General features: G+C 45.8%; 1 protein-coding gene across 13 annotated transcripts in view; it reads left to right on the plus strand.

Moving 5' to 3' along the window:
* Positions 1-19877, plus strand: part of SLC22A23 (solute carrier family 22 member 23) — a 189745-nt gene that overhangs the window by 100121 nt on the left and 69747 nt on the right. Inside the window, exon 3 of one of the 13 annotated variants that reach the window (XM_036351028.1) lies at positions 17574-17661. The exons of 11 other annotated variants lie outside the window; for them this stretch is intronic. In XM_036351028.1, coding sequence (XP_036206921.1) covers positions 17574-17646 — 73 coding nt within the window. In that variant the 3' untranslated portion in view covers positions 17647-17661. Of the gene's footprint in view, positions 1-17573; positions 17662-19877 lie in introns of those variants that run through there. One more of the 13 variants, XM_036351020.1, reaches the window with a different exon arrangement.

A 19877-nucleotide genomic window follows, 5' to 3' on the forward strand; every position in this document is an offset into this window, starting at 1 on the left:
CAGCAAACCGCAGCTCGCGAGCCACATGCGGCTCTTTGGCCCCTTGAGTGTGGCTCTTCCACAAAATACCACGTGCGGGCGCTCACATACAGTGTGATTGAAACTTCGTGGTCCATGCGCAGAAGTCGGTATTTTGTGGAAGAGCCACACTCAAGGGGCCAAAGAGCCGCATGTGGCTCGCGAGCTGCGGTTTGCTGAGCCGCAGATTGCCGACCACTGGTTTAGGAGGTAATGTGTCTAATGCTCAGAAGGGCTCGGGTGTAACCGGGTCCTGGTTATGGGTGTTGTTGATGTGATGGGCCTGAATGCAAAGCCCAGAGGCCCAGGTCGGCTGGTCCCCACTGCTGAGCAGGTGAGGAGGGAGCGGACATGGTTACAGCGGAGCTCCGGACTCGGGAAGAAATGTCCTATCCAGACAGGGACCAGCCAGCGGATTTGCCATAAATCAACACTCCTGTGTCTGAAGCTGGAGATTTGTCTGGTGAAATGGAGAAGCTGATGGGAGGGTGGTACAGAGTGGCCAAGTTCAGGAGCAGATGAGGAGGTGAGCGGCAGCCAGGATCACCCCTCTGAGGTTTCCTCCTGAGAAGGCTGCTGCCTTCTCCAAGGTGGGCAGTGGCCCTTTAGCCTCTCAGGCATGCAGGTTGGATTGAATACACTGTTTTATGATCCAATTCTGTCAGCTGTTTAGCAGCTCACCATTTCCTGTTGAGCAGTTCCGGGAGCCGGCAGTCCAAATCCCAGCGGCTGGCCCTGTGGGGAGAGTGCGCAGCAGCAGCTTGTTTTGATGGTCTTTGTTATTGGTAACTATGAAATATTTCTGACATAGACACCTATGGACCCACTGCACAGACTCAGAAGCAAAGTGTTAGTGTAATCCAACCCTCGTGCCCCCACCCCTTCCTCCCCACTTCTCCAGCCATCCACATCGTCTTCTGTTAGCCCCATGAATCCCCTTCCATGCTGCCACCTCTGTTTGTGGTCCTGAGCAGTATTAGAATTCTCGATACTACCGTGTTGCCTAGGAAATTTGTCTTTCTCCTATTTTTTAAGTTAAAAGCTTCTTATCATACACAATAACTTCATCTTTTTCCTCTGATACTCTTCTATCTTAAGATGAGGAAACATATGGTATTAGGACCTCTTCATCATTTTATTTTCACATGTAAAGACACTAGTAAGTATCTGGGAGGAAGATTATTTTTTTATTTTATTGGCAGGGACAGTGTCACAGAGAGGGAACCATTTCTTTTTCTTTTTTTAATGCTTTTATTGGTTTCAGAGAGGACAGGAGAGGGAGAGAGAGCTAGAAACATCAATGATGAGAGAGAATCATTGATCAGCTGCCTCCTGCATGCCCCACACTGGGGATCGAGCCCACAACCCGGGCATGTGCCCTGACCTGGAATCAAACTGTGACCTCCTGGTTCAAGGGTTGACACTGAACCTCTCAGCCACACCGTCTAGGCGAGAGGAAACCATTTCTAAGTGGGTGGAAGATGGGAAGCCACAGGTACAGAGGCACCATTTTTTTTTCTTTTTGTAAACTCAGAATTAGGAGCCTCAGTGTTTTTCCTGTTTCCTAATTAAAGGAAAAGGTGCAGCACAAGGCAGCAGGCACTTCATGCTCTTAGGGGCGGAGTCAGTGCTGTGACCCTCGACCCACAGATCATTATTTTTCTCTTACACCATCTTGCCTACCCACGACTGACAAAGCTACCTCCTTAATTGAATCGGAAGGACAAGTATTAACGGAAGAAGATGACATTGAATTATGAGATTCAGCAACCAATTACATGGCAACTTGGCCCAGCGTAGTACCTTTCTCATTGTCGACACTCACTAATCATTTGATTGATTAGTAGGAAATTAGAGATGGTGTGAATAATTGAAATCTAGGCAATGCACCCAACTCCCTGTCTTCCCCCAACACTCTTAAAGGGGCATCTACTGAAATCCCGAGACCATGTTTCAGTGCATTCACGTAGTTCATCCACTAACAGATGGCTTATCCATCAGTTATTGAGTGCTTGCTGGGTGCTGGGGCTCCAAAGCTGAAAAGACATTGTCCTGCCATTGAGGTGCAGAGTATGAGGGTGGCATCTGACCACAGCACAGTGCTCACCGTGATGGAGCACATGCTAAAGGCAGCGGGGATGAGGGAGGAAGAGAACCTCGATCGTTCTGAGATTTTCTTCCCTTTACCCAAACCATCTCCATGTAAAGGTGCTGCTTAACCAAAGGAAGGAGAAGGTAGAGCCTCGGAGGGCCCTTGTGTGTTGACTTCTCGGCATCTCAGTGTCCTGAAAGGGTTGTCTCTGCCCACCTGGTGCCCTGCCTGCCTCAGGGGGAAACATCAGTTCGGTCCTGTCAGCTGAGTGGTCTGTGTGTTCTGATGGGGAAGTTTCCCTGAGCCTTTCATGTGGCTCTTGTCTTGGCCTTGCCGAGACCAAGGGAAAAAATGCTTGTGATCGTCACTGAAATTCCCACAAGCCATCCAACTCTGCAGGGAGGTTTACCTAATGGGAAAAGTTGTTTCACTACCTGTCACTTAAGGGAACATCAGAGAATACAGCCAACCTGCCAAAGATATGTATTTTCCCCCCACTGTTTTCCTAGAGAAAGCAAAGCTCCCCACCCACAGGGGACTGGAAAAAGCAATGGCTGTGGTTTGGACAGTGCCTCTGCTATGAAAGAGGCTGTGGTGCTCCCTGACTCACAGCCTTGGGGAACAGTGATCCTGGAAGCAGAAAGCACATGAGCACGTTAGAGTGGCAAGGGATGGGACAGAAAGAGCCCTGTCAGTCAAGTTTCAGAGGAAGAAGAGGACAACCACCACCACCACCACCTGGGAAAGCAGTGCTTGATTGGTTTGGTGATTTGGGGACAAAAATCCCAGTAGTTCTAGTCTTTTGGTTTTCAGTTGAACTTTTTTTCCTGATGTTTATATCCGTATGATTTGAAAAGGTTTAACAAACACCTAAGTCCAAGCAGGATCTCAATATTCTCAGTGAGGTGAGATCCAGGCCATGAGGTCTAATGACTTTAAATGAACCACCATCTGGCCACTGGGAAAATCAGGGTGGAGGCGCCTCTTAGTGGGAGTTCTGGCTGTGGTATAGGAAACCTCAAAGATGGAACTTCCCGTTTTTGTTCAAATACCGGAGATCAAGGCTTTGATTCAGACAGCTAGGTAAAGACCCCAGTGATACATGCCTCTGTAGCCCTCTGCCATCTTTTCTTCAAAAAGATAAAAAATTATTTGTTGAGCCCTAGCTAGTTTGGTTCAGTGGATAGAGCGTCGGCCTGTGGACTGAAGGGTCCCAGGTTCGATTCCAGTCAAAAAGCACATGCCTGGGTTGTGGGCTCGATCCCCAGTAGGGGGCATGCAGGAGGCAGCTGATCAATGATTCTCTCTCATCATTGATGTTTCTATCTCTCTCCCTCTCCCTTCTTCTCTGAAATCAATAAGAATGTATTTTTTAAAAAATTATTTAATAGTGGCCATTCTTGTATGTAATTTTTTATGAAGCCGAGCATTGGTGAGTCTTAACATTGGATGTGTTGTGGGACTTGTCAGTATTTGTACAGTAATTATATTTATTTACTTACCACTTTCGTTTTTAAATACGACTTTTTACCCTGCTCCTCAGCAACAGAATTCTGTTGAAACAAAGCTAATCAGCAGGGGCTAGTTCTGTTAGCAGGAGGCAGGACGTGTGGGCTGTCCAACATTGTCCCAGGTGTTTCCCGAGCTTTCAACATGTTCAACTGGCGTGTGTTTCCACACCGTTGTTCCAGAGGAATTCTGCTATACGTTTTTCCTTCTCAGCAAAGTCCCTCACTCACATTAGTGACAGAACTGTAATTATTTTTAAATACTGGTAAGCAACATGAGTCATTCTCAGAACTCAAGGAAACTTGCTGCTGAGTCGTTGGCAGTTTCCACACGACATAAGGATGTGATTTAAAGACCTAAGGGATTCCATTTTCCATGATTCAGGTGAGTCCCAGTAGAGGCTTCTTGTTTACAGATGGAAAAATGAGAATGAGACAGAGGCAAAGATAAGAGTCTGTAGAAATAAAACCCTTAAAACAGGGTTTCTCTCCCTTTTGTTGTAAATCATTGTTGTAGTTGAAGCTTAAAGGCCTGGCACGCTTGTTTTCTTTCTGTGTGTGTGTGTGTGTGTGTGTGTGTGTGTGTGTGGTTTTCCCATCAGGGTAGTAGGAGGACAAGAAGCACTTACACATTTTCTTTCATAACCTGCCCTCCTCCGTGGTCCCGACAAGCTGAGGCTGGCTCTTTGCGTTGGTGCCCGCCTCCAGCACTCCAGTCAGCCCCGCCAGCAGAGGAGACTTGCATTTCAGGTGTGGGAGGAGGAGCAGCCTCTCCAACTGTTGGTCCTCACCCCTGAACGTCCATCCCTCCTGCTTTCCTGCTCTCCCATTTGCTGAGGCCATGGGGGGCACAGGAGCTGCCTCGGGGTGGTCCCACCACCTACAGGGCACAGGGAAGGCCTTGGCATTGCTTTCCTTCACCCTGCCCAGGTGGAGGCACCTGTGTCGGATGAGAAGGTGTTAGAGCAGGGGTGGACAAACTTTTTGACTCGAGGGCCACAATGGGTTCTTAAACTGGACCGGAGGGCCGGAACAAAAGCATGGATGGAGTGTTTGTGTGAACTAATATAAATTCAAAGTAAACATCATTACATAAAAGGGTACGGTCTTTTTTTTTTTTTTTAGTTTTATTCATTTCAAATGGGCAGGATCCGGCCTGCAGGCCGTAGTTTGCCCACGGCTGTGTTAGAGCCTGGGTCTTCCGGCTCAGCCCAGAAGGGAGTGCCTTGTCTCCTTGGCTTGTATTTGGTACCAAATAGCGGAAATGTGGCCTCCATAGGCCTGCTGCTGCTGGGTGGTGGGGGGTGGAGACGAGATGTGCTACTGAATCTTCAGGGTGGCCTATGGCCTGGTCCTAGCCTAAAGCCAGAAGAGGCAAAGAGGAGAGGCTTCCAGAGCTGCTGGGTAGGGAAGGGATGGGGGTGGGGAAGGAATGGGGCTGGGGAAGGAATGGGGCTGGGGAAGGAATGGGGGTGGGGAAGGAATGGGGGAGGGGAAGAAATGGGGTTGGGGAAGGAATGGGGTTGGGGAAGGAGTGGGGCTGGGGAAGGAGTGGGGGTGGGGAAGGGGTGGGGGTGGGGGAGGAGTGGGGCTGAGGAAGGAGTGGGGGTGGGGAAGGAGTGGGGGTGGGGAAGGAGTGGGGCTGGGGAAGGAGTGGGGGTGGGGAAGGAGTGGGGGTGGGGAAGGAGTGGGGGTGGGGAAGGAGTGGGGCTGGGAAGGAGTGGGGGTGGGAAGGAGTGGGGGTGGGGAAGGAGTGGGGGTGGGGCAGGAATGGGGCTGGGGAAGCCCAGGGCTGGTTGCTCAGCAGGATGCCTGCTCCTCCATCCTGGCTGTACAGACTCAGCCAAGTGTTCTCAGATCAAACCCCAGCATTTGTGGGCCCATCTCAGCCTCCCATCCCCAGGAAACCGTGAGATTTGCCTTTCTGCCACTACTAGTGAGAACATAGATTACGTTCACCTTACCTTTCCCTACTCTCTTTCTTCTACCCCAAAAGGCTAAACCCCAGACCTTTTCCACCATGCTCCGGTAACGCTGGACCAAGACCCACCCACTGGCGCACTCCCAGGGAGATTTCTTTTCTGTCCAGTGTGGGCTTCACCAAGCGGCGCCTTAACTGCAGGGCCTTCCCAGCTCTCCTTTCTTTCCTGTAATTCTGTACATACGGCATCAGCCTTCACCCGGGCTTTGTTTGCAGCCTTCAGAGGGTCATTCTCATCTGACTTGGGTTTCTTGAATTTTAAGTGAAGTTTGTTCTGACCAGCCTGGTGCTACCTCATGTAGAAGAAATGTAGGTTCGTGATTGTAAGTTATGAAATGCAAAAGGGATGGCTAAAAAAACAAACTTCCTCTTCCACTACAAACAAAATGCCTCAATAAAACCACAGCGTTAAAATTTGAAATGTCCTTTGATACTAACTCGTTGCCCTCAGAACATGTGACTGAGAAGGGCCACATCCCCCACTGCAAGGAAGTCCGTCTGTCTCTGATGTAGCTCACTATTGCATTGTCTAAGTGATATTACTCATTTTTCTGTTACAAACTGAAGTAAAACTAATACACCCTCGCTGTGACAACCAGTTTGACAAGTTGGCCAGAGAGTCCGTCTGCACCTGCCGAGCTCCCCGCACATGTCTCGGCTCCGTGTGTGGACACAGTCTGCATCACGGCTGCCCAGTGCTGCCGTTCCAGTGCGAAAGCAGCCACAGACAGCCTGGAAACAAAAGAGCTGTGTTCCCATGAAGCACTGCTTGCAGACACTAAAACTTGGACTCATCATGAATTTCACAGAAGAAATATTATTTTTCTTTTGGTTGTTTTGAACCATTTAAAAATATTTTAAAAACCCATTCTTAGCTCACAGGCTGAATGAAAATGGGTGGCAGGTTGTGTAAACATGGGCAGTGGCAGGAGTTGGCCCACAGGCCATAGCTTTCTGAACCTACTTCCTATCTGATCTCACCCCAAAGGCTGAGGAGCAATTCTGAACCCTGCTCTCAAGCAGCATTTCGAAACCGCAGTTCAGAATGCGTTAGTGAGTTATGAAGTCCATTTGGGGGGTCCTTTCCAGCAAGCTAAAGAAAAAGGATAGAATTTAGTGCATTCCGCATAATAAAGGTTAAGTACTGTATCATGAAACTTTTGGGGTGTGTGTGTGTGTGTGTGTGTGTGTGTACTGAGTCACTATGCTGTCAAATACTTGGAAGGGATTTTGTATCAACCATGGCTTTTCCCAGCCCCCAGATGTTGTGTACAAAGGAACACAAAGGCTGAGGATTGATGGAGTGCTAATGTTGTTAGCCAACAAGAGGGAACTGAAGTGAGTGTGACCACCTTCCTCCAAGGTCTTCAGGTGGAGAGAGGTGGAAGCACTACATGAAGATCTGTCCTTGAGATATTGGGTTGTTTGGGGTCATGCCCACTAAATATGAATTTCCTGCTTTCAGGTTTTGCTTATTTCTAAGAATCCGTCTTCATCTCTACTCTTCTGTCTCTCCAGACTCAGTGATATTTAAAACCCTTGGTTGGGTATTCAGGATTCTTCACTAAGTGAGAAACAATTGTGTGTGGGAAGAGGGATGGTGCATTTCAATCTGATAAAAGCAGCTCATGCCAAACATGACTGCCAGCCGAACTGCAAGCCAGGCCTTGGGGAGGAGGAGGAAGGAAGGAAGGCTTTGACATGTTAATAACTCAGCACCCATCGGGGTGCCCTGTGCTGACCCACATCCTAGAGAGAGCCCCAGAAACTCCAGGAACCAGAGGGAAGCCTTGGGCTTTGGCTTTGCGCTTTGCTGATCAGTCAGTTGAGCTGGAAAGTGTCTGGTAGGTAGGATAGTGATCAGGGGAGGGAGGCGGAGACAGACTCTTAGATTCCTGCCTTGGAACGAGCTCTAAACAATGGTGTGGGGTGGGAGGAGGAAAAGTGGGGAATCCAAAGATGTTTGGGGGTTCTTACTGAACAGTCTGAAGCCCCGGCTCAGCTCTGTACTTCCTGGTGGTTGAGGGGGTGGTGGGAGGTGGGGGGGGGGGGGGCGCTCTGGCTCCCAGCTCTGAAGGCCTCGTAGAGAGGACGGGAGGAGCAGGCATGAGTAGCCCCGAGCCAGCTGGATGTCCCTGACCCGGTGGGTGAGAAAGGCTCCATCTACAAGCTGTGGGGAGAGAAGGCATGCTGGCAGAGCCAGAAGGAGCCTCACACTTCCTTGTTCTGCTGCTCAGATGACGCCTGTGGCTTTCTTGTTTACCCAGAGGGAGAAATGTTTACTCCTGTGAGGGATAATGAGAGATTAGCTTCTATTTCCAGGGAGGTGATGAAGGCTGAGGTAAAGGGTGACCAGGAAGGAATATCAGTTACTTCCTCTCAGGAACAAGGACTCTAAGTTGCACTGGGCATCTGGTACCCTGTGCTGGCTTTGTGAGGTGTCTCCGCACAGTCAGGGACTCCTGCTGAGGGTTCAGGGGCGCCGTGTGCAGGGGGAAGATCTGCAGCCATGCCTTCCCTGGTCAGTTTCCCAGTTGCACTTGGAGTGAGCAGACATGACTGCAGCTGGTGCCTGGCCTCAGGTGTCGGACAGATGAGTCCCAGGGGCAAAGAAAAGCACCGCGCCTAGCTCAGCATCTGGAACATGGCGAACATGCAGGAGACTGTTGGGTTAATGAGTGCAGGATGCACGTATGTGTCATTCTGTCTGCAGGGCTGGTGTCTATGTGTGCACTCATACAGAGGCACAGATGGGAGCCGGTAACCAGGCAGTGAGTGGCCTGGCTAAATAAAGAATTGTGAGAGGAAAATGAAGAAAATTCAGATGGCTTTTGTCACTCTAAGCAGATGGCTCAAATCATCCAGAGTATACCCCTGCAGAGGTAAGAAGATAAAATAGAAAGTCATAGGAAATATAACCTCTGCCCCAGGGAAGATGCTGCTTGGACCTTGATTTAAAGCTAGAGCCCAAAGGAAGATGTAGCCACAGCAGTCAGACAAGAAAGAGAATTAACCCTTTGCGGTCGTTTGTCTACTCTCAGCCACCAAGGCTTTTTTTACCATTCCGGTCGTATGTCTGCTCTCAGCCACCACAGCAAGGAACCGTACGAATCTTAACTCTATTCATTCAGGTATCAGTTCATAATTTCTCTGAAAGCTCTTAAGTGTCTAAGCGACCTTGTCACGAACCAAAACATTGCCCCGACAAATCAGAGATATCGAAACTCAATATAAACAAACGCGGTCGTTCCACACTCGCCATGCAAAACACCGTGGCGAGTCAGTCGCCTTTTGAGAGTGAAGAAATCGACAAGCTTCGGAGATACTTCGCAGAATTTCAAATAAAGCTTTACAAATTACGTTTAACTGTAATTAGGCATTCTCGCTTATTAAGATATTTCAAAATAATACTCCAAAATGGCAAAAAGAAAGTTACCGAAAGAAGTGTACTGCGAATCTGAAAGTAACGATGAAGAGTTTTATTTTGGCAGGAAGACCATCGGCCTCAGATAAAGATGAAAGGCTTAATGGGAAACTGCATATATTGCGGCACTGTGAAGGTGTGAAAAGTTAAGATTGCTCTGTATGTTCAAACAGAAAGATTAGGGGCGGAAGAGGCCAAACTAATTATTTTTGCGATACATGTAGTCGAAAACCAGGAATGCATATTGGAGACTGCTTTCAAAGATACTACACAATGGAGAAATATAAAATATAATTTTTACATAAAAACATGTTATTGAAACACATTATTGTCTAAACATACATCTAATGTTCAAAAAAGAATTAATAAATCTTGTTTATCCTTCATAATCTTGCATGTTATGTATCACTGCTCTTTCAATGGAAATTAATTCTGACCAGTACGACACACATGTCCAAATTTAATACGACTGCAAAGGGTTAAAGGGCATCCCAATTGGAAAGGAAGAAGTGAAACTGTCATTATTTGCAGATTATAGGATACCATATATACAGAACCCTAACAGTCCCACCAAAAAAATACATTAGAACTAATAAATGAATTCAGTAAAGTAGCAAAATACAAAATTAATATTCAGAAATCAATTACATCTTACATATCAATAATGAACAATCAGAAAGAGATAATAAGAAAACAATCTCATTTACAATTTCATCAAAAAGAATACAATACCTAGGAATAAATTTAAATTAGGTGAACGACATGTACTTGGAAAACTATAAGATAATGAAGAAATTGAAGAAGATACAAATAAATGGAAGCATATACCATGCTAATAAACAGGAAGAATTAACATTGTTAAAATGTTGTATCACCCTAAGCATCTACAGATTCAGTGCAATCCTTATCAAAATACCAATCGCATTTTTCACAAAACTAGAACAAATAATCCTAAAATTTATATGGAACCACAGAAGACCCTGTATAGACAAAGCAATCTTGGGAAAGAAGAACAAAGTTGGAGGAATCATGCTACCTGATATCAAACTATACTGTAAGGCTATACCTATCAGAACAGCATGGTACTCGCATAAAAGCAGACACATAGATTAATGGAAGAGAATAAAGAGCCCAGAAATAAACCCACACTTATATGGGCAATTAATATTTGACTAAGGAGGCAAGAATATATAATGGGGTAAAGACAGTCTTCAATAAATGATATTGGGAAAACTGGATAGGCACATGCAAAAGAATGAACTTGGATCACTTTCTTACACCATATACAAGAATAAACTCAAAATGGATTAAAGACTTAAATGTAAGACCTGAAGCCCTAATACTCCTAAAAGAAAACATAGGCTATGAACTCTTTGATGTCACTTTTAGCAATACTTTGTTGGCTATGTCTCCTCAGTTAAGGGAAACAAAAGAAAAAAATAAACAAATGGAACTACATCAATCTTAAAAGGTTCTGCATAGCAAAGAAAACTGTAAACAAAATGAAAAGGGAACCTACTGAATGGGAGAAGATATTAGTACATGATACATGTGATAAAGAGTTAATACCCAAAATTTATAAGGAACTCATACAACTTAACACCAAAACACCCCCACAAACAATCTAATTAAAAAATGGGCAGAGGACCTGAATAGACACATCTCCAAAGAGAACATACAGATGGCCAATAGACTATGAAAAGATGCTCAACATCACTAATCAGCAGAGATGCAAATTAAAATCACAACGCGATATCACCTCACACCTGTCAGAATGGCTACCATCAGTAAATCAATAAACAGGTGTTGGCAAGGATGTGGAGAAAATGAAATCCTCATACACAAATTGGTGCAGCCACTATGGAGAACAGTATGGATGTTTCTCAAAAAATTAAAAATAGAGCTACCATATGACCCAGTGATTCCACTTCTGGATATTTATTTCAAGAAATCCAAAACACTAATTTGAAAGACTATATGCATTCCTGTGTTCATTGAAGTGTTATTTACAATAGCCAAGATAGAGAAGCAACCTAAGTGTCCATTAATAGATGAATGGATAAAGAAGAGGTGGTACATGTATGCAATGGAATATTACTCGGCCATGAAAAGAATGAAATCTTGCCATCTGTGGCAATATGGATGACCCTAGAGGATGTTATGCTAAGGAAAATAAGTCAGACAGAGAAAGACAAATACCATATGATTTCACTTATATGGGGAATTTGAAAAACAAAATAAACAAAGCAGAAACTAATAGATACAGAGAACAAATTGATGGTCAGGCAGGGTGTGAAAAAAGTGAAGGGATTAAGAAGTATAATTTGCCAGTTATAAAAATACTCACAGGGATGTAAAGTATCGCATAGGGAATCTAGTCAATGACATTGTAAGAACTGTGTATGGTGCCAGGTAGGTACTAGACTTACATGGGTGATCAGTTCATAAGTTATATAAACATCTAATCACTGTTATATACCTGAAATGATATAATATTGGATGTTAACTGGAAAATAAATAAATAAAATTAGGACCCCATAAGTTGGAGTAATTGTACCAGGCAGTGGTCAGAAACCATCTCCCTCCCTCCCTTCCCTGCTTCCTTGTTTCATGATCACAGAACACCTGTAATATGTAGGCACTGACTGAGAGGTCCTGTATTAAAGAAGACGGAAATAAGGTCTCTTTCCTCCTGGAGCCTTTAGTCTCGGGCAGGAGACAGATATTATACAGAGAAACAGGTGCATGCACTAGTATCCCGCAGTTGGGACTAGTGCTGTGAAAGAAGAATTTTGGGTGATATGAAAGGACATATAGAGACTTGATTTAGATGAGGGAGCAGGGACCTGGAGGCTCAGCTGGGGAAGGACAGGAGGACAGTGTCCAGGCAGAGGCTTTAGCCCCACTTCCCGAGGCTGGGAGAGCCGGGCCTTTAAGGGGTGAAAAGAGGCCGCGCAAGACAGTGCAGACATAGAGGGACTCCTCAGCCACACCTCAGTGAGACCTGGGAGTGAGCATCTTAGGTAAATGGGAGTCTCTGGCAGGGATTCGAGAGATAATGGAATAATACCAGATTTGTGTCCCAAAATGGTAACTTCAGCTGAAGTGAAGATGGGAAATTGGGAGGTGGGAGGGCCCTGAGGAGTCCACTGCAGCCAGCCAGGCAAGTGTTGACAACAGACCAGTGGGACAGGCAAAGAGGAAAAAGAGATGGATTGGGGATGGCGGTGGGGAGAGGGTGGCCAGGCCTGGGAGGATGAGGACAGTGACAAGCAGGCTCGTCTGCATGAGCCGGGAGTGAGTGCAGATGCTGCTTCCTGAGAAGGGAGTTTGAAAGAGAAACAGCTTCGCGATCTGAGAGATCCAGCAGAGGCCAAGGGGTTTGGGAATCCATGTGGTGGTGGGGTCGTGCTTCCTGTTACCCAGGGAATGACTGATTCCTGTTGTAGGTGAATTCCATGCGTGACAGTTTTGCCATTAGAAGTAAGTTAGTCCTGTGAGTCAGAAAGGCAGATTTGTAGTAGGAGGGCTGGGGTAAGCAAAGTCATGACAGAAGATAGACTGGAAGGGGACGAGTGTGGGGGCAGGCACAGTGGAAGAGTGGCTGGAGGTGCTGGGAGTCCAGCGAACATCGGAAGGGATGCTGACGGCAGGCTTTGAAGAGCTGCCAGGCTGTTTAGGAATGAGACCACAGCTGTGTGGCAGGAGAGGGCAGACCGTGAAGGAAGGGACCTCACTGGAGCTGGAGTAGTAGCCATGGAAATGGGGAGGACAGTCAGATCTGAGAGGATTTGTAGGGAGAAAGCTTGATGGTTCCAAAGACTGAGTCCAGATAGGAGGAGGAAGAGGCCCCCAGGCCCTCAACCTGAGGACTGAGTGTGTCCTTAACAGACACGAGGAGGTGGCTGGAAGGATTGCCATGGGGGTGGGGGTAGGGAGGTGAGATGAGTTTCAGATGTGGGGTGTTGAGTTTTAGGTATGGCAGAAACTTGCAGGTTGACAAGCAGAGGTGTCCAGCTGGAACTTGAGGGGAAGACAACTCAGGCACGTCACGAACTGGAGGGAGCCCATGCCCTCTGACAGAGAGGAGCCATCTCTGGCTCTGAGCAACTGCAGTAGGAAAGACCTCAGTGGGACCAGGTTGGACGGCCCTAAGCTGTAAGTGGAACATGTTAAATGCTGAAGAGGAAGCTCTTTAGTAGCAATAGAACAGCCAGCAGCAAGTGTGGGGCCATGTCACTTTGGGGCCGCGTGGTATGTTCTGCGATGCCCAAGAAGGCCACAGCAGACTGCCTACTTTCGAGAACAGGAGACACCCAAACAAGGGAAAGGCTCTCAGCGCATGGATAACAGGTTGGAAACGTAAAACCAAGTCTGCTTAGCGTCAGGTAGGGCAGTTTTATTATATGATCATTTGGGATAGAATGGGGCATGCCATCTTGAGTCTGTATCAGTGCAGGTCCCACATCTTGCCCTGCAGAAGCACCATGTTTCTAGAAATGTAGGCTCCATGCACTTCCTTTGTAACTTAAGTGAGTTGTTTACACGGAGGAAACTATTTCCTTCAGATGAATGCTCATGCCTAGGGTCTGCTGGGTTGGAGAATAGAATAGAAGTGACAGTAAATGAAAGAGTGTAAATAATTCTGACGAAACCAGCAAATGACATAGGGACATACTTATTGCAGACTTAGCCGTGGATCTTTGTCAAGTATTGGACAATAAATCTCTATTTTCTGTGTAAAGGGCGATTACTCAGTAGAGGTTCCCCTTGTTTTCTGATACTTAAAATTTACCGAATGATTTATAAGCTTAGAGAGACGTCTCAGCCGGGCTCCTGGCACTGACATTGAAGGAGTTTGTGATTGCCCGACCATTACTTATTTTTATGTGCTTAATGTCTGAAATTGGTTTTTTCAAGACACACTCTCTATTTCTACCTTTAGAGAAAGAATCTTTATGCATCATTCTGTGGATTCACATTAGTTTTGCCTTCACCTTCAATGGAACTCCAAATATTCTAGAATTGTTGTTAGTTCTCCAGGACACTTAGGCCCCATGCCATGTGGTCCCAGTGCCCAGGTCTCTCTCCACGTGATTATGTCCGGGCACCATCGCTTTTGTCCAATACACTTGGAACTTTTCAGCAAGGTATTTCTTTATTGAGCTGATTAACAGGCTCCCATGGGGCTTCTACATATCTGTGTTTTATTTCTTATTTTCACTGAAAAAAGAGTTGGGGGAGAGGATGCTAAATGTAAATATTTGACACTTACATTGGGCACACATGTGTTCTCTATTATTTCTTTGTTTTTCAATATACTTGAAATATTTTTAATAAAAATATTTAAGTTCAGTTTTCCCTCCTTCTTACTTAAACATCCTGGGGAGTGCTGGCAACATTTCCTCTTCATTTCAACACTTTACCATCAGATTCCAGACCAGTGATGTCTAATAGAATGCTTGAAATGTGACTGGTGTAACTGAACAACTAAAAGTTTAATTGAGGTAATAGTAACTAATTTAAATTTAGGTTTAAATAGCCATATGTGGCTACCATATTGAGCACTGCAGTCTTGGAAGAAAAAGCTGCCGAAGCCAGGATACTTCAACACCGTCAGAGACAGGGCTGCGTATTCTATTTTATGTGCCATTCCTTAGCAGACATCCTCTTAAAAGATCTTAGGAATTACTGAACCAAGTCTGAAATTTACTGAAGGAAATGATATCCTAAATATGGAATGTACTAGTAAGTTTCTTCTTCTGCTGTCTTGTACCTTCTGCTTGTCCTTTTCTGATGAAATGGTTTTTTTCTTGTGTAAGTCTGCTCTGTAATAGGCACTAGTGTTTGATAATGATTAGCTCTTCACTGGGTTGAACTATACCTTAGCCCCTGAGGTCATCAATCACCGAGTGTCATTATGTTTGGAAGCAGATGGACAATTCAGGAGCAACCTATGGTCCTTAGACCGTTGGCTGGTTGCTGAGTATTTAATTATGTCTCAGCCAACACTAGAGTGAGCCATCATTCATAAATTTAGCTTATTAGAGGCTGGTCTCCTTAATGGTTGTGTTGACAAATTGTGCTAGTCTATTGAAAAGAGATGACTGAAAGGAAAACTGTATGTTTGAATCAAGGGAATTTGTGTATGTATTTGAGGGCGAGGTTGTTTGCTTTGTTCTTAAAGGATAATTGATTTTAAAATTAAAAGATCTAAATTCAAGTCCTGAATACTAGAAACCATATGACCTGAGCCCTGTTTGGTAACCAGCCTCTTAGCATCCTTCCTGCCCCCTACACACACACACACACACACACACACACACACACACACACACACACAGACGCACGCACGCACGCACGCACGCACGCACGCGCCTGTAAAATGCGAGTAACTCTTGTTTACACGACAGGAATTTGGGTGGGAATAAATGTTGCAATCTGGTGACTGTGTTTGCTAGTGAAGGCTCCCCAGTACACCACTGTGGCAGAAGCATTATTTTGAGCTAAAGGCATTTGAGAATCAACAGATGAAAGATGAGGCTTGCTCTGCACCCCCTTGACTGCCTAAAAGAGCATATCCTTTCAAAACAATTCAGCTGTTATAAGTCCCCCTTTACTTCCGGGGAAAGGACGACTCCTGTCACCAGAGAGGAGAATGCATGAACAGACTTTGCTAACACAAACTTGCCTCCCACTAGTTTCCCTCATCTGTTCTGCAATCATTTCCCACCATTTATTTGTCCCTTGAAATCCTAACTCCCTCCCTGAGCTGAGATGGGGTATAAGCCCCAGATTCGAACTGCTTTTTCTAGCCACTTTCTTTGTGGGCCCACTGCCACTCCCATACAAACCTTCCTCAGTAAACTTTGTATTTTCTCTTTTTAATCTGTGTCAGTTTAATTCATGGGCCCCCAGTGATTGACTTGAGGATAGAGGAAAAGTTCTCCCCACCAACACTCACAGGTGAAGGTGTTATTTGTGTGATGGTGGCTTGAGGGTGAGGAGAAATCCCAGGAGTTGTGCTGACATTTATGTGCTGACACGGGCTTCCTTGTGTCAAGATCTCCTTCCCGGGCCCTGTCACCCTCTGACTGGCGGCTTCCCCCTGAGAATATCTGATTCCGTCTGGCACAGGGCCCCAGGGAGTCTGACTCAGCAGGTCAGGAGGCCACACTTTGGGGAGCACTGTTTCCAGGACCTCTGCATCTGGAAAAAACAAACAGAGGGGGGTGATCCAGGATGACCTCACTTTCAGTGTCCAGGACTGTACTATATTCTGCATTTCATTTTCAAAGTTGCCTAAATGAAATGGTTTGATCCTTTTGTTATCAGTGGGGTGCCATCTGTGTCCCCATCTGTTACCGGTGGAAGTGGAGTTCTTGTGATGTCACAAGGAAAGGAATTTCCTGACACTGGCCCGGAAGGATGAGTGGTCTTTATTTTCGTGAAATTAAACCCCTGGGTTTCCAGTGTTGCATTTCCCTCCATCCCACCATTGGGAAAAGTCCAATTTAGTCTTCAGCGGGGCTAGAATTAAGGCCTCTGCCCAGAGTCTCCGGCCCATATTAAAGTCCAGTCCAGTGTCCTGCGTGTGGAGTCCGCATGACCCTGGGACATGCAGCTGCTTAAGGCCACATGGCGATGACGAGAGGACGGATGCATGCAGGTCACGGAGCAGGAGAAGAGCAGGAAGGCATGAGTAAAGCAAGAACAGGCAAGAGAGAGTGAACTCTTTGTCTGGAGATTTTAACCAGGAGCTTAAACAATTAATCCTTAAGGATTGGATTTTACCCACTTGGAACTATCTGTTTCCCAGGTCAGACTGACAGGCAACCACTTCCCTATGTCACCCTGACTTCACTGTGCATGCGCCCATCTACCCCTTTGTTCAATCCCTTCCCCCAGGGATCTGCGGAATGGGCCAGTGGTTCCCTGGGCAGCATGAAGTTACAGCTTCTTGGTGAAGCTGCCCAGATGACCATGCTTGCAACGTCTAGCCTCCCCTTTGCTCTCTTCCGATTATTAACAACTAGCTAATTATGACACTAGCACTTTCAATTTTGCTTTATCTCAATTTGCTAGACACAGTAACTTTTTGAAGGAGTTGAAATATGTTAAGGAGGCACATATTTTTAAAATATTAAGCCCTAATGAGTTTGATTTGAAATTCAGGGTTACATCTTAGAACAAAATGGTGACTGGAAATAATTTTTCACACAGACACATCTGACATTTAAACCCATGTTTCCTAAATGCACAAAATGGTAGTGAGGAGTTACAAAACTTGGATTATCTTCTTAAACTCTATTGGGCAGATTGCTTCCTCTGTCCATGAATCAAAATATGTTTAACCACTTGGGCCCTGGGATTTGTTTATGAAATGAGAGAAGTACATCGAGAATTAAGTTATATGATTTTTAAAAATCTGTTAACTTTCAAAGAGTTTCCATTACTTATTTTGCATAATGCACATCACTTGAACTTTATTTGCTCTTTCCCAAACCAATGTCTTACAGTTTTCTTTGCTTGTATCTTATTGCCAAACAGGCTTCTTCTCTCCCGTTCCCCACCCCCGATGCTGGCAGGAAAGCTCTGGTCACCAAAGATGATAAATAAATGAATTGTTCATTTGGTTTCTGCTGTCTTGCCTCTTTCTCTTCAGTCAACATTGTCAAAGGCTGCCCAGCATGAATCAGAAGTGCTGGCTGAACACTTACCCTAGACATCTGGGGTTGTTTTGTGTGGCAGCATTTACATTTGAATTCACCTCATACCATAGAAGAGATTAACCAGTGGCTGCAGCATCATATCCAGTGGGGAGTCACAGAATGACTTTTTCTGTGCTGTTATGTTCTGGACCATAAAACACATTGGTGAGGTCTGATAATTGTTTTACTGAAAAGGAGCTTCAAGGGTGCCCTCAAATGAGCTTCTCCTTGCACCATGTTAAAGGTAGGCTTTCACGAGAAAGTCTTTTGAACAACAAAAAATTGTAATTCCATGGCAGGGTTTTTTAAAACTTTAAATCCTTTGTCTTTAACATGTTCTCTCTCAACTTGATATGAAGGAATGCTTTCTGAGAAATTCTCTTCCCACCCACCCTCCCAAGGGCGTCTGTGAATCTGGCCAGTCTCTCCAAGGCCTTGATGTAGGGTGACAGTTCTCTTTAAAGTGCTGTGTGTCCTGAGCACGTTTCCTTCAGAACCAAGAGCTCTCAGGAGCCAAGTCATCCCTAAGCTCACAGCAGCCCGTTCTGAATACTGTAGCACGATTGGAATGTGTCTGTGTGGTGAAGATGCCCCCACACGAGTGGAACATTAAGGGTGAGGCTTCTGATCACTCAGCTCTATCCTTAAAGAAGGAATGTAGTGGGGAAACACTATTTTAAATAGAATTACTTTAAAGCTCTATTGCCTCCACTTCTGTTTTCCCAAACACTGAAGGTGTCCCTTTCCGAAATGATTGCATCAAAACCGCAAACACCTTGAGAAACCTCTCTGTTCTCCCACCTCCAGCACAGCGGGTCCTTTTCCCAGAAGGCCCCTCCATTTCTCAGAAGGATTGCTTTCTGCATTCGCTATGGTGATTGTCTCATCCTTTTCCACATGGGACCTTGAAAATCGGTTTTCACCTTTATACAATGAATCATTAAGAAAAGCCCTCATACTGCTGTTGGAAATCCAGTCACTCTAGAAATTGCCATTCTTATGCAAAAATAAGTCTTCAACTTTCACAAGGGTAATCACCTTTTACAAAAGCGTATTTATATCAGGGTCACCTGGAACTGCAGAGGCATTTTGTTATAGCCTCTGTGTGGTTGTTGGCCTGCATCCTTGAATTATTACACTAATATGCCATGTCAGGGCACCAAGCAAGCATGCCAGGCGTTTTGCCTTGTATCATCTTATTTCACTCTCACGCCAAGTCTTCCAGACAGTATCTGTCATCATCTCATAAGAGAATCACGAGCATGTCAAGTACCTTGTTTAATGCCACACAGCTGGTACTTGGGAAATGGAAATTCCTACCAATTTCCAACCTTCTGCTCTTTCTACGGCCCTCTCAGGCTGTCCTTCTTGGATGTCTTGTTCTGTGGGAGAGCCTGTGGGAAACAAAAGGAGGGACGGTGGACTCGACTCGAGTGGATAGTCATTTTGATTCTCGAGCACTGTGAGCTGATAAGCTGAGGCTCTCGCCCCAGAAGGGAAGGGGCCAGGGCGTGGGAACTGGAGCCCCTGGGGAGTGAACAGGTAGCAAAAAGCAAAGCTTGACCATGTCTTTGAAGACAGATCATCTTCGGCCTCCATCAAAGCCTGTGCACATGGTGCTGGGTTATCAGATTGGGTACGAGGGGGAGGGTGGAGAAAAGCATTCTGGTGTTATTTTAATCAAAACTTGGGAAGAGGCTGACATGGGTTTTAGTTGTAGTGGGAATCATATGTGCAAAGCTGTTGTGTCACCTAAGGAAGGACTGACTACTCTCCCCTTGACCCGCCGTCCCTCTGCCGGAGTGTTCTCTCCCCATCCTGTCATCCGCCACATCTCCCGGATTTCACTTTAGGGGTCACTTCCAAGCTCTCTTTCTGGGGCTCTCACCTGGGGCTCTCTCTTGCCCCTTACTGTCCCAAGATGCTCTACCTGGGCAGCAGTACCCACAGTATGGAAGGGGTGGTGGGGAGCTGCTCTACCCAGCAGCCTGCGGCTTCTCTGTGCCGGCAGCTTTGAGGAGCTCCATGCATTTGTGTTTGGTGCAGAGCACTTGGAGTTTCTGTTCATGACAGACCTTCATGCCCTCGTGTGAAGGTGCTTAACACAAGCTGCAGTCCTTTCCTCATTGACCCAGTTCTCTGG

Source organism: Myotis myotis, unplaced genomic scaffold (assembly GCF_014108235.1).
Source record: "Myotis myotis isolate mMyoMyo1 unplaced genomic scaffold, mMyoMyo1.p scaffold_m19_p_2, whole genome shotgun sequence".
Classification (NCBI taxonomy): domain Eukaryota; kingdom Metazoa; phylum Chordata; class Mammalia; order Chiroptera; family Vespertilionidae; genus Myotis; species Myotis myotis.